The sequence below is a fragment of the Callithrix jacchus genome, chromosome 9 (assembly GCF_049354715.1).
Source record: "Callithrix jacchus isolate 240 chromosome 9, calJac240_pri, whole genome shotgun sequence".
Taxonomy (NCBI): domain Eukaryota; kingdom Metazoa; phylum Chordata; class Mammalia; order Primates; family Cebidae; genus Callithrix; species Callithrix jacchus.
This window is the reverse complement of record NC_133510.1, coordinates 9,650,443-9,672,174: the sequence shown is the minus strand read 5'-3', so window position 1 is coordinate 9,672,174 and position 21,732 is coordinate 9,650,443. Positions and strand designations below refer to the sequence as shown.

Below are 21,732 nucleotides of genomic sequence, written 5' to 3'. Positions count from 1 at the left end.
CTTTCCCCCTTGTATCACTTTTCTCAGACTTCCCAGCCTGGATTCACTTTTTCAATCTACTTTGATGTGATATATATTATCATCGTTGGGTAAGACATCATCGGGTATGAGAATATAAATCAATGTTACAGAATCCATCCATGTTAAATAACAGTATCTGCAACAGTGGGAATTTAACAAGTGACAAAGGAGCCTGCCTAAGCTGTAATTCACAAACCAGCCACAATCTATCTGCCATTACCAAGTGATAGGGCTGATGGGATGAGACTGGGGAAGGTAGCAAGAATATTCTACACGTGCTTCTTTAATATCTTTAATCATGTGTGTTGAGTCCTTTCCAGTTGAGCTAAATCTCTCTCTGGCTTGGAGGTGTCCAGAAAAGAGGTACTATATTCCAGAAGCCATCTCTCTGAAGGCCCGTTAAAAGGGACAATCACTATTCTGTCGCATGATACAATGCTCTCTCAATTGTGTCTCAAAATAGTTCTGGCCTTTTTAGCTGTCCCAGCACATTGTAAACTCCTAACTACGTGAATTAACATGCTGTTTTCTCCATCTTCCAAATCATTAATAAAGATGAAGTTTAAAAAGGGGAAAAATTGGCTGAAAATTAGAAAATATATTTCTTACTCTGAAACCTACTTTATTATTGAATTCCCAAAGGAATTATAAAAGCCTGGTCACTTAATCAATTTTGAAAAGATCTTGATAAAGCCCTGGTGCTTAACACAGCAACTGTGAAATGCAAAAACCTTTCAATGGCAGCTGGAGATGCAAGGGTAAAAGGTACAATTCAAAGGCTCTCTACAGAGGAGCGGAGAAAACCTCCACACACTTGACTCTAATTGATTGCAATTCTACCCTGATTTCCTTTTGTCTAAGATTGGGAAATCACTGAGTACAAACATTGCCTCTCTGGTCTGTTCCTCACATTAGGCCCAGGGAAATTTTCTATACACAAAATGCATCATCTGTTTTGGTCTTTACAATTTAGAAAGTACTTTTACGACAAACTATATATATAATTTTTCTAATGACCCTTTCTTTAGGGATTACTTTATCTATTTTATAGGGAGTAAAGTAGGACCGAGACGGCAAGGTCCTTTCCAATTTGTACTCAGAAAGTGACAGACTCAGGTTACAAACTGATGCAGTCGGTGTTTTTTTCTCATCGTGTTATGTTGCTCTTTGTCCCCTATGCTGGTTCCTGCGTTAGGGGCTGAACTCCGAAATGGCCTTGTTTGTACCAGAACACAGGTTCTGAAGGCTGCCATAGCTGGATTTTAATCCTAGAGCTTCCTGTTATCAGCTAAAAGACTGCTGGGAAATGGCTTACTATGTCTAAGATTCAGTTTCTTAAGCTATGAAATGGGTATAATAACATTTCGAGTTCATATAAACAAAGGATGTACAATGATGCCTAGCACAATATATAGCAGCTGCTCAATAAATGTTGGCTTCTCTTATCCCTATAACTAACCACTCCTCCTCTGAACACAGACATAAACACACTTTGCCTGGCATTTCTGTGCCATTTCAGGGACATACTGATGTATCACTGGCTCTGCCGGTTTAGAAGTTAAAGTAGTGCTGTACTGACAGGGTTGGAATTAGAACATAGCTTTGTTTCTATCTGTTAATATTCCAATTATCCCTGTGAAGAACAAAAGCAAATGAATTATTTACTGCAGCCATGAGATTCATGCATACAGTGTGCACTGTCTAAAAACATTTCACGTAAAGTTGGCAAGGCCGGAATTTGCCTCACTGGAAATAAGAAGATTAGCTAAGAAATTGGAGTGATTGGGCCAGGCGTGGTGGCTCACGCCTGTAATCCCAGCACTTTGGGAGGCCGAGGCGGGTGGATCACGAGGTCAACAGATCGAGACCATCCTGGTCAACATGGTGAAACCCCGTCTCTACTAAAAATTACAAAAAATTAGCTGGGCACGGTGGTGTGTGCCTGTAATCCCAGCTACTCAGGAGACAGAGGCAGGAGAATTGCCTAAACCCAAGAGGCGGAGGTTGCGGTGAGCCGAGATCGCGCCACTGCACTCCAGCCTGGGTAGCAAGAGCGAAACTCCGTCTCAAAAAAAAAAAAAAAAAAGAAATTGGAGTGATTTATAGAAAAATTCTATGGAGCCTATACCTCCACTTTGCAGTGCATTAACTGAATTAATTCTCTATGGTTAGAGCTTAAAGAAAGGTTAGTCACTGTCTACTGCAATAGCCCCATTTAAAAAATGTTGATGTCTCCTAGAGAGCTGGTGACTCGTCCAGGGGCTTATGGCTTGTTTATACCAAACCCAGTCTCCTTTCTGCTAGCCCAGTGTTGTGTTTTCAAGATGCCATTTTATTTTCCAACCCCTTGTTCCATGGACCCTGCAAAAAAATGTGGAGTATGAGCTCACAAAAGACCTCATCTAACTGAAGTCTTGGCCTCATCTCACCCAGTCTTATGTCACATCTGAGATTTTTGACATTTAAGTAATGCTGGAGACAATGGTATGGGGAGGGGTGTGGTGGGGTGGGAGGCAGAATCAGATCAGCTCTATCTGGCAAAACCTCAGAAAATTTCTGTGGAAACAAAAAAACCTTTTTTGGTAGCACTGAGCTCAATTCTTGCAGATAATTAAAAATAAATAAATATTTCAATGATATCCAGAATTAGAAATTATTACGGCAGGAAGCAGCCTCAGAGATCAGCCTAGCTGAAATGACTTCTCCTGTGGATGAGGAAACTGAGTCCTGGGATAGAGCGAATTTGCTCAAGGTCAAATGCTGACCAAATGGCAGGAACCGGACTACAACGGGCTCTGAGGACTAGCCCAGTACTGCTTTCTTAGGGGCCATCATGTTCTCCTATTTTTCTGGGTGTTCATCAGTTTTCAAGTTTGAGAGTAATTAGTTTTGAAGTCCCGTAAGTGAAGTCTCTGGCTGAGTTGAGCTCCTGGCAAACCACCTCCTAGCTGGAAGAGCTCCCTCTTTGTTCCTTATTTCATTTCCCCATCCATATGTCCATTTCCTTCCACCAGGAAACCCATTATTTACCTAAGAAGGCAGAAGGTGAGACAGTCCCATTGCTGCGTGACACCATGACACTGATGCCCGTCTCTATGAAGGGCACAGAGAAGTCGACCACCTCCGACCGTTCCTCATTGATGGTGAGTGAGCCCACTGCCATGTAGGCCCTCTTCATGACCACCTAAGAGAAAGATGCAATGCTCCAATTAAAACGTTGAGGAGGACAAGCGACCACCACGAGGAAAATACTTGCAGCCTCGCGGTGGTTTTCTTTGTATAATAGGAACAATACGTCCTATTTACCATTTTATATTTTCTGAAATTCATAAAGTGAGCATGTTTTAAACACATATTTAAAAGAAGGAAAATAAATCAAAATGAAAATGGAAACAGCCCTTCCAGACACTCACCTCTCCAATCATACCATTCCAGGTTCCATTGATTTTCTTCCCATGCTTGCCATTGGTAACCAGGTAAAGGTCATAGGTGAACTTCACAGATTTAGAAATTTTCTTAAGGATGTCGATACAGAACCCCTTGCAGCATTTTTTGATGTAACCCGGCTCCTCATCTGTTTTGTTCCTAGGCAATTAAAGAAACAAAAACAAAAACAGAAAATAAAAAACAAGGCTTTGTACAAAAAGGCAACATTTATTACCCTTTGCCATTAAAAAACGTCCAGCCCCAGAGCAGGCTGCCTTCACAGCTCAGCACAATTTATACTAGACTCAAGTGAAGAAATAAAACAGAAAACAGACCTGTAATATTCTCATTATCTCATCACATTGAGCTATGTTTCCTCCAAATTTTAATTCTCCTTTGAAGTACAAAATACATAAGAAAAGGGTGCATATTGGAAGGCTTTGGTTCAGTGAATTTTCACAGACTGAACTCCTCCTGTTAATCAGCACCCAAATCCAGATAGAGAAAAGTTACCAGCACCTGAGATGCCTCCTGTTCCCCATTCTAGGCACTTTGCACCAAGAAGAACCATTATCCTGACTTTTAAAAGCATAGATTAGCTTTATATTTTTCAAAAAATAGTTCTAAATCTCAAGATTTTGGGACATGCTGGCCCAAGAAAAATATTTGAATACCAGAAGTAAACTTAAATCTCCATAAACTTGAGGTCCTATTCACTGAGGCCAAGCAAGACCAAAGAAACTTTAGTACAGGAAGTTAGCCATCATTTTCCCAGGTCACCATCTGGACAGAATGAGACAACAGATCAGAGTGCTGCCAAGTAATCCCACAGCTCAAAAGCAACTGGAAATCAGACACGGTGCCCAATTCTCATGCCTCAGGTCTCAGGCCAGCCAAGTGCTAACAGGTGCATCAAGTCAGACTCTCCCATGCCACCCAAAGTCATTGAGAGGATGCCATACTCAGTGATTATGCGTTTCTGGCAGGGGACTGTGTTCCTCATGCAGGTTCCGCTGAGAGGGTCCACACTTTCCACAATGACAAACGGTGCCTCCTCCAGGGTCACAATGCTCAGGTGGTCATCCTCCTGCTCTTCAGTCTCAGGACACATTCGGGGCCACACATAGTACTTCATCTGCAGGGACTTGTCTTTCCACTTCCCCACCTGCAAAAGGATGAACACAAGAATCAGAAACCATTGGCCACAACATAACAGCCTGTCCCAGTATCATCTGAATAATCCCAGGAAGCAGTTAAACAAAAGCCAACAAGTGCCAGCATTGTAGCTACTAGAGAGAGGAATACTTTTTAAATCATATGCCCCAAATGAGACTACTGTGTCTAAATGTAAGAAAGCCAATACATTCATTTATCACTCACTTACCAAACATTAAATGAGAACCTACTATGTGCTGGCACCCTGCTAAGCCCCATGGCTCAAAGGAGCATCATTCTGTCCTTCATGATGCTCACAGTGAGTGGAGTCAGATATGTAAAAAATATTTTTGGAACACTGTGTAGTAAGTGCTACACTGAAGCTGTGGCAAGTGCTGTGAGGATGCTGGAGTTCCCTGCATTATGAGTGGCTGTCAGTTTCTTTTTTTACTTAACTGTAACAAGGAGCGTGACGGTGAGAGCAGCAGATAGCTTTGGAAAGGTCAACAGAACAATGGGAGTAGATGAGCCAAAAGGATGCATTTTGGCTGTAAAAGAGATCCAGTGGGGAGAGCTCGATGGATCTGAATTGGAATAAAATGAAAAATTGGGATTAAAGAATACTAACACAGTTCATTTAGGAAGGGAGCATGGTTAGGCTGGGGATGAACATGGGTCAATGCAGATGTGCAGCTCCTGGACTGGGTGGAAGCCAAAGATGAATCAGATATTTCTCTCTATGAACCACCATTTATGGCCACACAGGCTGGGTGCCCCAACACCAGGGAGCATCATCCACATGGACTCCAGTGTGAAAGGCTAGTGCCCCTGGATCATGAATATGGTGGCCTGCTGCCAACCATCCTGAAAAATGTATGGGTTCCATTATCTTTTGGAAGAGCCACTCATTCCTATTTTTATAAGGGAATCCACATGGGGCTTTGTTGAGGGGTTCTCGTTCTTTCCGTGTCATTGAGTTTAATGAAGAAAGAGGGAATACTTGCTCATTTTCTATAACTGAGCACCTTCAATTATCATAAGGAATTATGGATTGCAAGCACCTGCACTTTCTCCATCTATGATTTCCTCCATGCAGCAATGCAAATTTGTAGAACAGGTGAGGCACCAGGAACTACAGCACTACTTCATTTATTAGCTACAGAAATCACTAAGAAGCAACAAGTCGGTAGCACTTCATAAATTTTCAAGCAAATTGGCTTGGCTTTTCATATTAATGCGAAATCCAGACTCCTTCCTTCTCGGTGTCTCTGTCCAGTGGCCCGCATAGCCACTGCCCTTGTGTGACTGCGTCACTGTAAGGCAGGCAGTGGCCTGGTGGCTTGGGTTATCTTATTTGGTACCTCCACAGTCCTTGACTGGCTGATGCTGGTTGGTTTTCTTTCAAGGGTATAAATGATGCTTTGCTTCTCTGTTCAGAATCATGCACTGAACCAAACATTTGCTTTCCTTCATGTGTATAGTATTCTCTGTACTGTTGATCCTGATTTTAGTACAAGTCATTTTTTTCTCATATTGCTAAGACTCTTTATTTCGAAAACCGCAATTTCCAAATGGCTCTCCAGCAGTGTAGACACTAATGTCCTCTGCCAGTCGGGGTAGGTAGGAATTGGGAGAGGAGAAACTCGGTCCTGGGTGCCCAGGACATTGGTCACTCCCATCCTCAAACAGCCCTATTTCTTTGGCCAAACTGGTTTTATATTCTTCATGTTCAATAATGTGTAAAAGGTTGAGAAGCCCTAAAGTACCTATTTATTTCATTCCTATCATCTTCCCTCAACAGTCCCTTTTGATTTTTTTTCCTCTTAAATCCAAATTTATTCTCTTCCATTTTTATTGCTGCTAGCCTAGGCTAATACAGCCCAGCAGCCCAGTCTGAGATTACTGCAGGAAATTTCAAACCTCACTAAGGGTCCCCCCAGAGTCCACTGTGGACACTGCAGCCAGATGGCTTTCTTTTTTATTTTTTATTTTAATTGAGACGGAGTTCCGCTCTTGCTACCCAGGCTGGAGTGCAATGGCGCGATCTCGGCTCACCGCAACCTCCGCCTCCCGGGTTCAGGCAATTCTCCTGCCTTAGCCTCCTGAGTAGCTGGGATTATAGGCACGTGCCACCATGCCCAGCTAATTTTTTGTATTTTTTAGTAGAGACGGGGTTTCACCATGTTGACTAAGATGGTCTTGATCTCTTGACCTCGTGATCCACCCACCTCGGCCTCCCAAAGTGCTGGGATTACAGGCGTGAGCCTGGCCCCAGATGGCTTTCTTAAAACACAATTTTGTCCTATAATCCTGATTCAAAATTTCAGCAATCTCTCACTGTCCTCAGGATTGTACGTGAATTTGTCAAGGTCTGTACATTGAGTCTAGCCTACCTTGATATGGTTAACTTCACTCTTTTATATCATCAATCCTTGGTTCAACTGGGAAAAGGAAGTTGGTATTAGGAGCTGACATGCATGAATCAGGAACACTTTGCAACAAATTAGCTGCATTTTTTTTCTAATAGACTTACTGTATCTGTGGGGAAAACGCTACAGACATAAAATGTTGACAGCGTTTCTCAGATACTATTGTGAACAGTGTGAATACGGCATACTTTGATAGATTTGAAAGGAGTTTAAAATCTGTATGTGAAGAGGAAGAAAAGAGGTTTTTAATGAATGACTGCCAACATAGAAAAAAGTCCCTAGTGTCACGTCAGGGGACTCTGTTCTTAGAAGTGGCCTGAACAGTGTTTTAGAAAACAAAATAGAAGTTATGCTTACAAAATTTCAGACAACAGAAAACTGGATAGGAAGAAGGATAAAATGCACTGCAGAATCAGGTTTGGAGGAGATATGAATTAGTTGGAATGATGGACTGAACCAATTGAATGAAATTTAATAGTATTTGTACTCAAAATCTAGCATTTTGGTGTTTTAAACAGCAATTGCACAGCACTGAAAATGAGATATTTCAATCAACAGTCTACAAAAGCTATTTCAGTAACAATGGTACGTTTATAGACATACGTCAACTAGCGTATGGGGTGAAGGGAAGGGGCAAATAATCCTACCCTGCTCTGTGTTCATCATACCACAGCTGGAAAACTGGGTTCTGAGCCCATAATTCTATAATCTACTGATTTGTATTAAATATATCATTCTCATTTCTCCAACATTGGTTTGTTCACGCAGTTCCCTCTATCACACCCTTTCCCAACTTTCTACCAAGTTGGCTGGATCATATCCTTACTTCATGTCCATTCAGTTCAAGCACCAGCAACTGCACACGGATTCTGTACCAGGCACGGGGCTATGTGTTAGAGGTAACAATACCAGGTAGCATTTACTGAGGGCATAGATGTGCTAGGCACTGTCCATATCTGGTAATCTCATTATATCACAGTGAGCCTGTGAGATTGAAACTCACATTTAATGTTTCATTTTACAGATGGCTACAGAGGGGTTTGATAACTTGCCCAAGGTCCTTTGGTAAGTGACTTGAAGCTGAGCAGTCTGACTCCAGAGCTTGGGCTCCTACCCACCACGCTACACTGCTTCTCTGACAATGAAGGAGTAAGACATGGTCCTTTTCCTCCAAGGACAGCCTAGCGGGAGAAGACACTATCCATCGACAATAATATAAAGTTAGACTTTGGTAATTACTCTAATAAAAGATATCAATAGATCAGGTGTGGTGGCTCATGCCTATAATTCTAGCACTTTGGGAAGCCAAGGCAGGCAGATCATGAGGTCAAGAGATCACGACCATTCTGGCCAACATGGTGAAACCCTGTCTCTACTAACAATACAAAAATCAGCTGGCTGTGGTGGAGAATCACTTGAACCTGGGAGGCGGAGGTTGCAGTGAGCTCCTCCACTGCACTCTAGCCTGGGTGACAGAGGGAGACTCCGTCTCAAAAAAAAAAAAAAAGGATATAAATAAGTACTCTGGCATTCAGAGTAGAAGTGATGATTTCCAAAAGAATCAGAAGAAATCACACAGAGAACTTCATCTTTGAGCTGGGGCTTGAAATGTAAATGATAGCTGAGGAGGTAAGAGCAAGAGCGAAGGAGCAGAGGGTGCAGAGGCTAAGTGAAAAGCCCATGGATCATTCTTCACAGGTGTAAGGTCTGTGAGCAATGGTCTGGCTCAGTCCTCCTCCTTACAGGCCTGCTCACTGTAGCCGGATGATCTCTGCCATTCTTGAGAGCTGACTGGATTGTGCTCATCTCTTCCCAACTCCTTGTTCAAGGGTGTCAGGCTGGTAGCTTGAAACTGGCATGAGCACCATGAAGTTGACAAACACTGTCAATCAAGCTCCCTCTGTCCAGCCCCACCCCTCGATTATTAAACACTGCTGGCTCACCACTGCCCAGAACCCAATCATTCATCATTTCATGCTATCTACTACCTTCTTTAATAATTTTTTAAATGTTCCAGGTCACTTGTCTTCTAAACTAAATTCTAAACATGTCTCTGAGTATTTCTGAGACTGTGAACATATTTCTAAAACCCTCTGAGCCTCAGTTTCTGCATCTATAAAAATTGGTGTGTGGACTTCTGAGGTACCTTCCACATAATTTCATGACCATACTTTCTTTAGAACAGGGGCTCTCTACATTCTACAGATTAAAGCCCAATGAAGAGGTGCTCTTAGAGTTACTTTCTGAAGGGATGGAAGTATCTGATTTGTTTCTACAAAACACTAGCTTGTCTTAAAGTCATGATTTTTTTTCTTGTTTCTTCAAGGAAACAAGGGTTAGGGTTTAGGCTTAGGGTTAGGGTTTTTCTTGTTTCTTCAAAGAAACAAGAAAAAAATGAGAAGGAAAGTTAAATTAGTTGAGTACTGAAAGGAAAATGTTTTTGAAAAACAATCTATGAATATCAGACTCCCAATTCCAACGAACAAGGCTCATGTTAAAGAACATGTTTAGATCATCACTGCCAATTCTTTATGGGGCGAGGCAGGTTAGAAATGAGTAAACAACTAAAATTGAACAAAAAGAAAAAAAATGTATGTAGAAGAACAAGGTATATTTCAAGCAATTCTTCTTGTATAGGGGAGACAGTATGGTGAAAAATATAAATTTCAAGCAATTCTTCTTGTATAGGGGAGACAGTATGGTGAAAAATATAAATGAAAATATAAGTGAAATGAAAAACAGAAAATTGAGAAAGAGAAGCCAGACACACCAAGGACACATGTTGAATGTACATCTAGGATGTCCGAAGTGGTGTGAGTCTGCGACGCTGGAAATGCAGACAGTAGCAGAACAGGAGGTATTTCAGGGAACTGAATGACAAATATGTGCTCCAGATTAAAATACGATCAGGAAAATAAACACCTTAAAAATAATGAAGAAAATGACTGTAAAGCACTCAGAACTCCTTTGAGGAAAACACTAAACAAACATCATTACCACAAGCACATTTCACAACATCTGTCTACAAAAAATTCAGTTATCTGCCATACTAACATTTAAAAAGATCTCCTGAGGACCAAAATCATCTTTCTCAAGAGAGGAAAAAAAAAAAAAAAAAAAAAATCTTAGCCTAGTTTTTTCATAAAAACAAGGAGTGATGTTTTAGAGTTCCGGGTTTGGTTCTCTTGGTTTAAGGTGAACAGCTGAATAGCTGGGGATTTCTCCTCAAAAGGAGATCTACCTTACCAACCTGTGGTACCTTCCAATGGACTTGGCTCCTAAGGTTTCCCTTAGGAAAATTCTGGGGAACTAATCCGTAATGCTTTTAGACTTCAAAGTCTGCCTTCTGCTAACAGATTCCTCCATTACTGCCAGGGAAATTGGCACCAATTAGCACCGTGACAAGGCCACACATTTAAAGGGACCACAGAGACCGTGTTCCTCTCTGAAAGCCCCCGCATTTGTCCTGCCACCATGAACAGCTGATGTGAGCAGAAGGGCGAGTGTGTCATTGTAAAGAAGGGAGAGGGGACCAGGGCAGGGTATTGTGGCCGCTGCAGTCCTTGCGCAGATTAGCAAAGGACATCAGTCTCCTCGGGCTGCCGCTCTCGTCTGCACAGAAAGTCATTTTTTAAGATCCTGGAATAAAAGCACTTATTAGAACCTCTTTAGATGTCAAAGGTTATTTTTCAAAAATCAAAGCCTTTTGTTTTTTCTTGAGATGACATCTGGATCTAACACGAAACACTCGCGCTTATTTTAAGCCTTCATCTGACTTCTAAAATATGAAGCTTAAAGCTACATGCTATTTCCCTGAGCAAGCTACAGGAACGGAGAGACTCTCTGCAAGGCATCCCAAACTCTGCATCCCATTTAGTCCCCAGATGGTGACAAATCCAGGGACTCTCCCCAGCCACTTGTTGGTGCTGCCCCGGGAAAGGATTAGACTGAACAGAGCAGAAATCTGAGGATAAAAGGACACTCTTATTTCCCCACTCGCAAAGCTCTACATCTTAACTCTGAGGATTTTTAACATTTGAGTATATGGTAACACTACATTTTGCTCAATCTTTTTTGTTTTTTTTCTCTATTTACCTATCTTTAGTTTGTTTTGTGCTAATATAAACAAAATACCAAAGACTGGGTAATTTATTTTTTTTTAATTTATCCCATATACTTCTAGAGGCTGGGAAGTCCGACATAAAGGTGCTGACATCTGGCAAGGGCCTTCTTGCTGCATTATCCCAGGCAGAAGGCAGAAGGGCACGAGAGCATGTGTGTGAGAGAGCAGGCACTTTTATAATAAATCCACTCTCTTGATAACCAACCCACTACTGTGATAATGTCATTCATGCATTCATGAGGGCAGAGCCTCAGGACCTAACTGCCTCTTAAAGGTCCCACCTCTCAACAACACTGCACTGAGGATTACGGCTCCAATACGTGAACTTTGGGGCACACATTCAGACTAAAGTACTACCTCTCCCCCTCCATTCTTTGTAATCCACTGATCATTCTAGTACTGTATGGCCCTTCATTCTTCATACTCTAGTACTGTATGGCCCTCCATTCAAAATACATCTATATATATACAAAGAAGGGGATTTGCGTGACTGCATATGTATGTGTGTTTCCTAAATCGAACCATAATGTACACATTTCTCGCCACTTACTTTTCCCACTTCAGTATGGAATTTCTTCCAACAGTAGATCTACCTCCTTTTAATAACTGCAGAATAGCCTACAATAATGACTGTGCCTTATTCAAGCATACCCCTATTGATAAATATTTAGGATATTTCCAAAAAATTAAAGAAAATATGTAATACATATCTTAGTATCTCTAAGGCATCAATTCCTAGTAACGAAGAAGCAGAACAAAAAGATACGTAGGCTTTTAAATGTTCTCAATGGTGCCAGAATACAATTTTCAACAATTGAAATTCCTATCAGCAAAGCACAAGAGTGCATCTTCAGGAACTGCTCACACTCTCACCAGCACTAAGTTTTTATCACGATTAAATGCTTGCCCATGTGAGGAATGAAAAAACGGTATCTTCCTGCTCTGATTTTCATCTTCTTGCCTCACAGTGAGCGTGAGCACTTTTCCACATCTCTTAGCCACTTAGTTTTTCCTCTTTTCCCCTCTAGTCACGTCGTTTTCCCATTTTCTATTGAGTTGTTTGTCTTTCTTATCTGTTCACAGGGAAGAGCTCCTGGGGTACTATGATAGTAACCCTTCATCTGTCAGGTACGCTTGAAATATTGTTCCCACTCTGAGATCTATCTTCTGTTTTTTTTTTCTGTGCACAAAATTTTACTTTTACTGTTTTTCTTTTGCAGTAAAACATAATATATCTTTTTAAATAGACTGTTTGGTTTCCTATCTGACTTGTAATTTACCCCACTCCCAAAGCATTCTTTGGTCTTTCCTAGGATACTTTTGCATGGATCTCTTCCTATCCTGTATGTGACAGAGAGGCCGTTTTGCTTTCTACGGTTGCACATGGCCTTCCCCTGCCTGCAGGGCTGTACCCTTTCCATGTTTCAGGAACATTCTGCAATCTTCTCCGCCCTTCTCAGGCCTCCCCACTGCCATGAAACTCCCTGATCACCCCAGCCCAGAGAAAAAGCTTTCTCATTTGATCCCCTATAATAGTTTTGTGGGTCAACCTCTCCCTTGGCTATCACATTAAAATGTTAGCTGTATTTCAAAATTCCTATCCCTGAATTGGTCTTTAGGCCCTTTGAGGGCAGGGACTATATTAGCTTTCCTCTTTTTGCCCCTTGAACTGGCATGAATAACAACTGTGTTCTCAGTAAAATACTGACTGATGTCACTGCACACCCTCCACAAAGCCTCCACTAGATATCCCTCCAGTGTTCTCTCTTCCATGAAAATGATGGAGGATGTAAAGCGTGCTACTTTCTGTTTCTCTTCGGCCTTCCTGATGATAAAGTTACCCTGGACAGACTCAGTTCTATGTAAACTGCTGTAAGTGCAAGGCCACTGGCATGGCGTTGATGCTTCTTTTCCTAATTATTTGCATATTCAGTGACACCTAGGTTTAGAAATCTAGTTTTTTGAAATGTGTGATTGAAAATAATTTCCATAGTTAAATTTGATCCATGACTGCCTTTGGCTTATGACTGCCTCGTCACTTACTAAGCTGGGGACCAGTGGCTCTGGGTACACACGCTGAAGGGAAGCCCATCTAGCCAATCCTGCCTGGCTCCTGCATGGCTCTCCCAGGGATGCTGAGACATCTGTTGCCATCTTGGGCTTCAGATGCTATCCCTGGCTGAGCCCTGCCTCTCCAAGAGAGCCCAGGCCCCCTGAGTACCCATTGTTGCTGCCGGATGCTGCCCTCTGAGTGACTCTTGTTCTCTGCTCAACCCTCCCTCCATGTTTCTTACTCTGGAGAGTGAAGAAATGGGAAAATGGGTGAGGTGGAGTAGACACACCTGCCAGGAATAGAAGTCGTTGATTCCCTTGGCACCAGAGGGCAGTTATGGTCATTTCAGAACACCACGGATGGAGATGTGATCCTATTAATTAGAGCCATTAGGGACCAGGCCGAGGGCCAGGCACTTCTCGCAGAAGTCTGTCAGTTCATTGCCACTAACTCCAAAAGAGGTGGATATTATTAATTGCCTACAATATAGACCAAAAAACTCAAGGCTCATTGAGGGACCAGAATTTTATCTCTGATTTGTTTGACTCTAGCAGCTCATATTCTTTTCACCATGCTGTGTTACCAAGAGAGTGTCCTGACCTGTATATTCCTTGCAAACTTACTGTGACCTAGGAGAGTAGAAGAGTGGTCCAGCTCACCCTAGCCTCCCAAGATCCCTGATGGTTGTATCTAAAGGGTTCATGGCAGGTGGCAACTGGAGTTCATAAGGGGGGCCAGATAGGCAGAATGGTGGCACATGGCAGTGAGAGGCAGGGTACTGACAAGCTGTGTGACCTCGGATGCGTTATTTAACCTCTCTGTGCCTGGCTCATTAGTTTTCTGCAAGCATTTGCTATTTCTTCTCCAATTCATTACTACTATTACTCCTACAATTGAAAACATCCATGCAGCTCCTTAATGTAATTAACTTTTTCCCAGAAACATAATTTTTTGTGCAAGTGGCTTGCAACTGTCAAGGGGGAAATACTGAATAACTTCCACTTCCCAATTCATTTTTTTCCAAATGTCAGGATGAACTCTATGAGGTTCTTTTAGTTTCATTCAACATTTTCATTCACGTGCAAATAAAAACAGAAATCACAGGAATAAAAATGCTACTGCCCTTCTGAATTTACCAAAGGTCTTGAATCCAAAGAGTCCCACTGAGCCAGGTGCTGCCTCGTGACAGCACCCTTCCCTGGGACAAGATGGCATTTTAGAAAAGAGCATTAATGGCCGGGCGTGGTGGCTCACGCCTGTAATCCCAGCACTTTGGGAGGTCGAGGTGGGTGGATCACGAGGTCAAGAGATCAAGACCATCCTGGTCAACATGGTGAAACCCCGTCTCTACTAAAAATACAAAAAATTAGCTGGGCATGGTGGCGCGTGCCTGTAATCCCAGCTACTCAGGAGGCTGAGGCGGGTGGATCACGAGGTCAAAGAGATCGAGACCATTCTGGTCAACATAGTGAAACCCCGTCTCTACTAAAAATACAAAAAATTAGCTGGACACGGTGGCGCGTGCTGTAATCCCAGCTACTCAGGAGGCTGAAGCAGGAGAATTGCCTGAACCCAGGAGGCGGAGGTGGCGGTGAGCCGAGATCATGCCATTGCACTCCAGCCTGGGTAACAAGAGCGAAACTGCATCTCAAAAAAAAAAAAAAAAAAAGAGCATTAATTATTTTAGGTCAGAAAATTTTGTAAACAGTTTGCCAACAGGCTCAAATAGGTGGAAAGATTCAACAGGATTTCCCAATGTTTCTAATGCCTCTTGGCTCAAGGGCTCAAAACCTCCCAAGCCACAACTGTCATCCTTGGGAAGCCAAAGTCCTCAGAGTCCTATTCTTAGACTCGAAGGAGCTCAATTAGTGAGAACTGAACTCTACCTTCTCCTTTGAGGTGGCTTCTTCCAGTGAAGACCTGTCTTCCGGAACAACAAAACTGGGTCTGAAACTGTCTTCTGGGACATGCAGGACCCAGTGAGGAACCTCCCAAACTTAAACAGACCGCTCCCTCTAAATCAATTTCCTCCTGGACATGCGTGCACCATGCCCAAGGCTTTGGCTTGCTCCAGAACACAGCTCAGCAGCGATGCCCACCTGCTGACTGATGAATGGTAGGTCGGCTCTAAGGGTGCTGTCATAATCTGCTTTTGGGAACTGGGTCACAGGCTGCAACCACTGACACTGCTTGTCATCAGGTTACCTTGTCATTACTGTCTACCTGTATTCTCAAATGACAGTTGTGAGGGTAGATAGCAAAAGTGTGTAACGTTGGATGTATCTGAACTGTGACTCCCTGGATTTGAGCACTGACTTAGCAAGGTCTTCATTAGTACTTAGGTAAATATGTATGTATGTGTGTATTCATTTATTCATCCACACCCCTTTATTCTAATTTGTAATACTGGTAAAGAATATAGACTTTGAAGTCAGAAAGGCCCAATTCGAATCCTTGCTTTTCCACCAGTGGTTACACGTGATTCTGGATGAGTTCCTGAATCTTTTTAACCCAGCCTACTGTCTGGCTACCAACCAGCTATCCCTGCCTCTCCTTCTTACTCACTGTCCCCTCTCTCCCCTCACTGCAGCTCATTGTCTCCTCCTCTTGTGAACTGCCCTTTCCTCAACTCCAACCATGTGGTCCTGTGGAGGTTGCTATTTTATTCCACCTCCTGGTCCACCCACTGACCCAGCAACAGCTGAGAGGTTGAGGGGTGGGGCACCTGACTGGCTGGGTCAAATTCTTGGGATTTTCGGTAGGACTCAGGAGAGTGTTAATTCAATCTCATTCCAGTGGTATAAGCTATAATATGTAAAATTCAGAAGTGCCGGGCAGCCATGTTTTGTAACCTATGGAGAAACTGACCTATGCAGAGAGAAGAACAAAGCCAGTAGCCACTGACAAGTGAGAGTATGAGCAAGATATATGACAGCATCAGAGTCCCAGTTTATGGCTATTCTGGGGGAGCTCAACCACATTCTCATTGTGGGTTCTGTTGAGATGACCCACTATCCTATAATAAAGTTGTCTTTTGCTTAAGCTGATTCAAGTTGTGTGTCTATTCTTTATAATCAAAACGTTTCTCATAATGCACTGTGTATTTCACTCATAAATGGCAAGATAACTATCTTTGTGGGGTTCTCATGAAAATGAAATAAAATAATGTACATTAAGTGCTTTGCAAAATGCCTGGAGCATGGTGAGCCCTGAGAAAAATTACAGTGGTTGTGGTGGCAGCAGTGACATTTATCATCGCCAATTTCTGTGAATATCTCAGGAGCCAAGAAGTATGTTAAGTTGCAAGTGATAGGCAGATTCCTCAGCCATTCCTAAAAAAGTGTCTCGTCAAAGGAAGAGCAGCAGGGGGCCTCCACTCTAGTTCTTCGTGTCTGGGGTTTAGGCAGGGCCAATGGGCTAGAGTTCCTGTTGTTTTGATAGTGACCTGTGGCTGCATTCTCCTCCTGGCCCTCAGGCCTTGTGGGGGTGCTTAGACAGTCACAGAGTCTACAGTCACAGCCAAACGCACTCAGCAGGTCACTTGGCATCTCTTACCACCTGGCCCATGTGCCAGACCCTGCTGCCAGGTGCAGTCATTTGCATGCCTTCCATCTCCCCTTGGACTCTCCATGCACTCCTTCTACAGGTCCCTCCCCAGGATTAAGAGCTCATAACCAGAAGGGTCCTTAAGACCCCACTTAGGGGTTCCCCATGCCAAGTAAGTGGCAGAAACAGGATTTGAACCCAGGCAGTCTGACACCAAAGTCTTTGATGTTTACCACTCCTCTATGACATAAATAATTTCAGAGAACAGTATCAGGCATGTCATAATCATGTCTAATAAATGGTATTGATGCAGATTATCCGCCTGTCCTATTCTCCTTGGCAGCTCTGTGTGCCTTGGGCCTGCCGCAGCATTAGATGCTCTAGGGGCCCAGAGAAGCAGGAGGATGAAAGGCACTGAGTGGAAACTGCCACCATCCAGAAGGCACCAGGTTGTTGCGAAGACCCCTTGGAGTCACAGATGATTATACTGCTCTTCAAATGAGGCTTACTGGACTGGTCCCCAGCTTGCTCTGCCCCTTGCCGCCCGATGAGTCTCATCACACCCTCTTCATGATCCTCCTCTGAATTTCAAATGTTTCCAGTATGTTTAAAGAAAAGTTTACTTGAAAATATGCAGGTATTTTCCGATAGATTTCACACATGCTGAAATAACCCCTCTCCCGATATGTATCAGGACGCTAATGAAAAGTGATGGAAATCGTGGCACGTCTAGTAAACCCATCCGACAAGCGAAATCGATTCTCAGGCAAATTTTCTGGAGCTAGAACGTGTGGCTGGACTGGAGCAGGACCTCATCGGATGAGACTGCAGAGAGCTGCTTTTATCACTGCAGGGTGCCCATACACGAGTATCAGAAAGAAAGCAACAAGAAGCATTCTGGAAAGGGGACATATTGCGTAAGTATAATGACAATATTTTCCAGACCACAAATCTGAATGCAAACACTGATCATTATGAACGTGCTTTCTGGGACAATGCAGCAGCGTAGTTGAAAGTGTGATCATCCAAGAAATCTGAGACATGAGGTTGTGAATATACATGAAAAGGAACAAGGCGTAAACACTGAAGAGACACATGAGGATTACTAAGGCCATGAGGGAGCAGAAACGGAAGAGGTCCAAGTCATTTAAAATACATTTTAAATTTCAGAAGCCTAGACCACAAAGACAAGGAAAAACAGGCCTGAAGGGTGTGTGTCTAAGAATGCACTTACTGTTCTTTCGAAGGTGACTTGTCAAATTCACAGAACAGTTTCCTCATACCTCACAGGGCCACCCGAAACAAGACTAAATACTTAACCACACACTCCCTCTGAGATTGCCCAGGGCCTACCACTCCTCCTAGACAATTAAGGTCAATTTGGTAGATAAGAATATTGGTAAAGAGTGAAGAAAATAGTTTTTTTATTTTTTTCACATTAGAATCTAGACTCCCAAACTAATCCTAGGATCCAAGGTCATTCCATCTCTCATAGAAATGCTTCTCTTCAGCTATAAAGGTTATAAATAGGAAGGATCCTAGCCTGACTTCCATTCACAGATACGCTGCCTCTTGCCTGGATTAATGCATTGCTCCTAATGGCTTCCCCACCTCCATTCATGCTCCACTTGGCCCCTAGAGTGATGGTTCTAACTGCAGATCTGACTGCATCCTTTCCCTTCTCTAAGCCTGTCAGTGCCTCCTCATTCACCTACAGAATAATATCTAACCTTGGAAAAGCACTCATTTACTCCCCACATTTCCCCCTTTCTCTTTCCCTCCTTCCCTCCTTTTGCTCCTCCTTCTCCTCTTTCTTTACCTTTCTCTCCCCCTCTCTTTTCCTCTCTCTCTCTTGCCTTCCTGCCTTTGTTTCTTTTTCAGTTTATCTCTTCAGGATTCCTAGCCTTTTAATTTCATTTGATAACACAGAATGCTCTTTCTTATCTTAAAAAAAGTAAAGTGTCTTTACTCATGCCCAAATCCTCTATTTTAAACCCCTGGTCTTCTGAATGGCACTACTCTTCCCTTAGGATTCAGCTCAGTATCATCTATGCCAAGGAGTGTTTCCTTATCACATCCCTTGGCTGGACTAAGGGGTTAGGTATCCTTCCTCTGTACTGCCAAATACCGTGTGCCTATCTGAACCCCACTTTCCATAATATCTTATATCTAACTTCTTATGTGTCTGTTCTCCTCCAGTAGATTATGAGTTCCTCAATGGCAGGGACAGAATATTATCATTTTTCTTGTATCCCCAATATCCAGCATAGGGAATATGACCACAGTCAGCACAAAATAAATGTTAAACAAACAGCAGCAAGACTTCAAAAGAGGAACGTGCTCCTGGCAGCTAATAATAGAAAATGATGATTCTACCAATGATACTAGCTAATATTTATTGAGCATTTAGTACGTCAGAGGTGATGCTGAGCGAATCACATGCAGTACGAAATTTAATTTTCAGAACAGTCTTATCAGGTAGATATTTTTATATCCATTTATGGTAAACTATTATATTGGTGGTAACCAAATGAATCAGATATCCCAGTATTCATGCCCTTGTGCAATCCTTTCTCACTGTGACTCTGAGTTTAGCTTTGTGACTAGCCTTAGCCAAAAGGAAATCAAAACGTGACACATGTAGAGACTTGGATGAGCAACAGTCAATGGGTCTTGTCCTCTTTAAATGTTGCTGACATTGCTGAAAAACTTGAGCCAGCCTCCTTGAAGACAAGCAAACGTAGAATGAGGCTCATCTAATCACCGATACCAATACTAGACCCATGAATTAGGCCACTTTGGATGGTTCATCCTTGGTAGAGTCATCGGATAAGTGACACCCTGGAGACCAACTCAAGAGCCACTAATTCCAACTATTCTAATTCAAACTGCTGACCCACAGAAGGCTGAGTAGTAAGATGACGGTTGTTTCGGGCCAGTAAGTTTTAAGGTGGTTGTCCCACAGCAGAGGTTAACCGCAATATATCTACCTTGGGAAAACGACACATAGGGGGCAAAATCAAGGATAAGCAAGAAGAAAGACAAGCATGGGTAGAATTAAAAGACACACCTACACAACGTTCTTTAGAGTGCTTTCACATAAATAAGTACAGTGTTGACGTAAGTTCTTCTCAATGGCAGCACTGTTGAAATAGTGTAAAACATAGAGTTGGAAGCCCTGGATCTCTGGCCCGGCCCTACCACTGATCAGCCCTGTGAATGTAACAAGCCATTTAAATTCTTGGATTCCAAGTTTCTTCATGAGCAAAGCGGGAGATATATATGTAGTGTGTGTGTGTATTCTACCTCCAATCTCACAGGGCTGGTGGGAAAATCAAACCTATATCCAATTGCCCACATGTAAGTATTACTGTTATTGAAATTGGTTAATAACTTTGGGACACAACAATGACTAACAGCGGACCCACAAACCAGCCAGAACTGGTGGGATGATGAGGAATCTATATATTCTATGCTATAGAATGGATTTCCCATTCTATATATAGATTCCTGTTGGCATATTCCATGCATCAGACAATATTTCGCTACTAGTCATTTCAACACCTTAAGTATCAGTGTCATCTCATCACTTTCCTTTACAAGGTACTGTATCAGTCCATTCTCACACTGCTATAAAGATGCTACCTGGGACTGGGTAATTTATAAGGAAAGGAGGTTTGATTGACACATAGTTTTCCATGGCTGGGGAGGCCCCAGGAAACTCACAATCACGGTAGAAAGTGAAGGAGAAGGAAGGCACATCTTAAATGGAAGCAGGAGAGGGAGTTCAGGAGGGGGAAACTGTCAAACACAATCAGATCTTGTGAGAACTCCCTCACTATCATGAGAACAGAATGGGGATGCCACCCCCATGACCCAATCACCTCCCACCAGGTCCCTCCCCAACACATGGAGATTACAATTTGGAATGAGATTTGGTTGGCAACAAAGAGCCCGACCATATCAGGAGCTCCCGGGATATCCTGTATAATGTTTTCCTCCCAGTGTTCATAATCCAGTCTCACGTCCTCCACTGAGGGGCAGGGGAGTATCCAGTCTCAGAGCAAGAGCTTTAGGACAAGAGCATGAAGACCTGGCCAGGCCCTGTCTGTGACTGGCCGTGCAATGTTGGCACGTAACCTTGCAGGGAACGATTCTCCATCTGTAAAAAATGAGGGTAAAAACATTTGCCAAAATATCCCCATATGGGCTTGAGAGAAACAAAGGTGAGACCATTTGTAGGAGTGCCTTGAAACTAGCTACTCCCACACAAAGGCAAGGAAGGTGACATGAATGCTCCCATTCGGCCAATAAAAAAGGAGAAAAGAAAAATACCCAGTGTTTAGCGAGTACCAAATGAGGTGCTAGGCGCTGGGCCACGAGGTAGGTTTTGCAGAGGGAAAATAGGGAAACTGACACATTGAGATGCCAGGTAATTTGCCTGTGGTCACATAATTACTGAATCCCTCCACTGGATTCAAATCCTGATTCGCCTCACTCCAAAGCCTGGGCTTCTTGCACAGTGCTAGGCGGCCTCCGAAAGGAACCTCCACAGTCTGTGCGAACAGAATTATTGGTCAGGTAGTTTACCGTTAAATGGGGTCACCAGCTTGTGGCTAAAGAAACAGATGATGAAAGAAGTGCTGGGGAGAAAACGCCTGTTTACAAACATAGCTTAATTAGTCAACTCAGATGAGGCAAAAAGGCGGGTTTCCAGATGTCTGACATCGAGAATTAATTAGCAGAAGGGCACGAGTCCTCAGGCCTTGCGTTCATGGCCAGACCACATGGTAGAATTGAATTACTAAACTGCCCCTCGACTTAAGCCATTTGATTGAAAGAAAACAAAACCCCAAACAATAACCTCATGAAGAATGACAACTGAACTGAAAAAGCTTCACCAACCAAAGCTTCAAGTGAAGTTCAGAAAAGAAGGTTCCAGTGCTTCCAGTTCAGTTTACAAGAGTCAGAATGAAATG

At 42.8% G+C, this 21,732-nt stretch overlaps 1 protein-coding gene across 3 annotated transcripts in view; it reads right to left on the bottom strand.

Moving 5' to 3' along the window:
• The window catches only part of GRIN2B (glutamate ionotropic receptor NMDA type subunit 2B), a 435,739-nt gene that overhangs the window by 54,668 nt on the left and 359,339 nt on the right, over positions 1 to 21,732 (bottom strand). For all 3 annotated transcript variants that reach the window (XM_035255286.3, XM_035255288.3, XM_054237956.2), the window contains exons 6-8: positions 4,410 to 4,612; positions 3,435 to 3,606; positions 3,052 to 3,205 (exon numbers count right to left, since the gene is read on the bottom strand). In XM_035255286.3, coding sequence (XP_035111177.1) covers positions 3,052 to 3,205; positions 3,435 to 3,606; positions 4,410 to 4,612 — 529 coding nt within the window. The remainder of the gene's footprint in view (positions 1 to 3,051; positions 3,206 to 3,434; positions 3,607 to 4,409; positions 4,613 to 21,732) is intronic.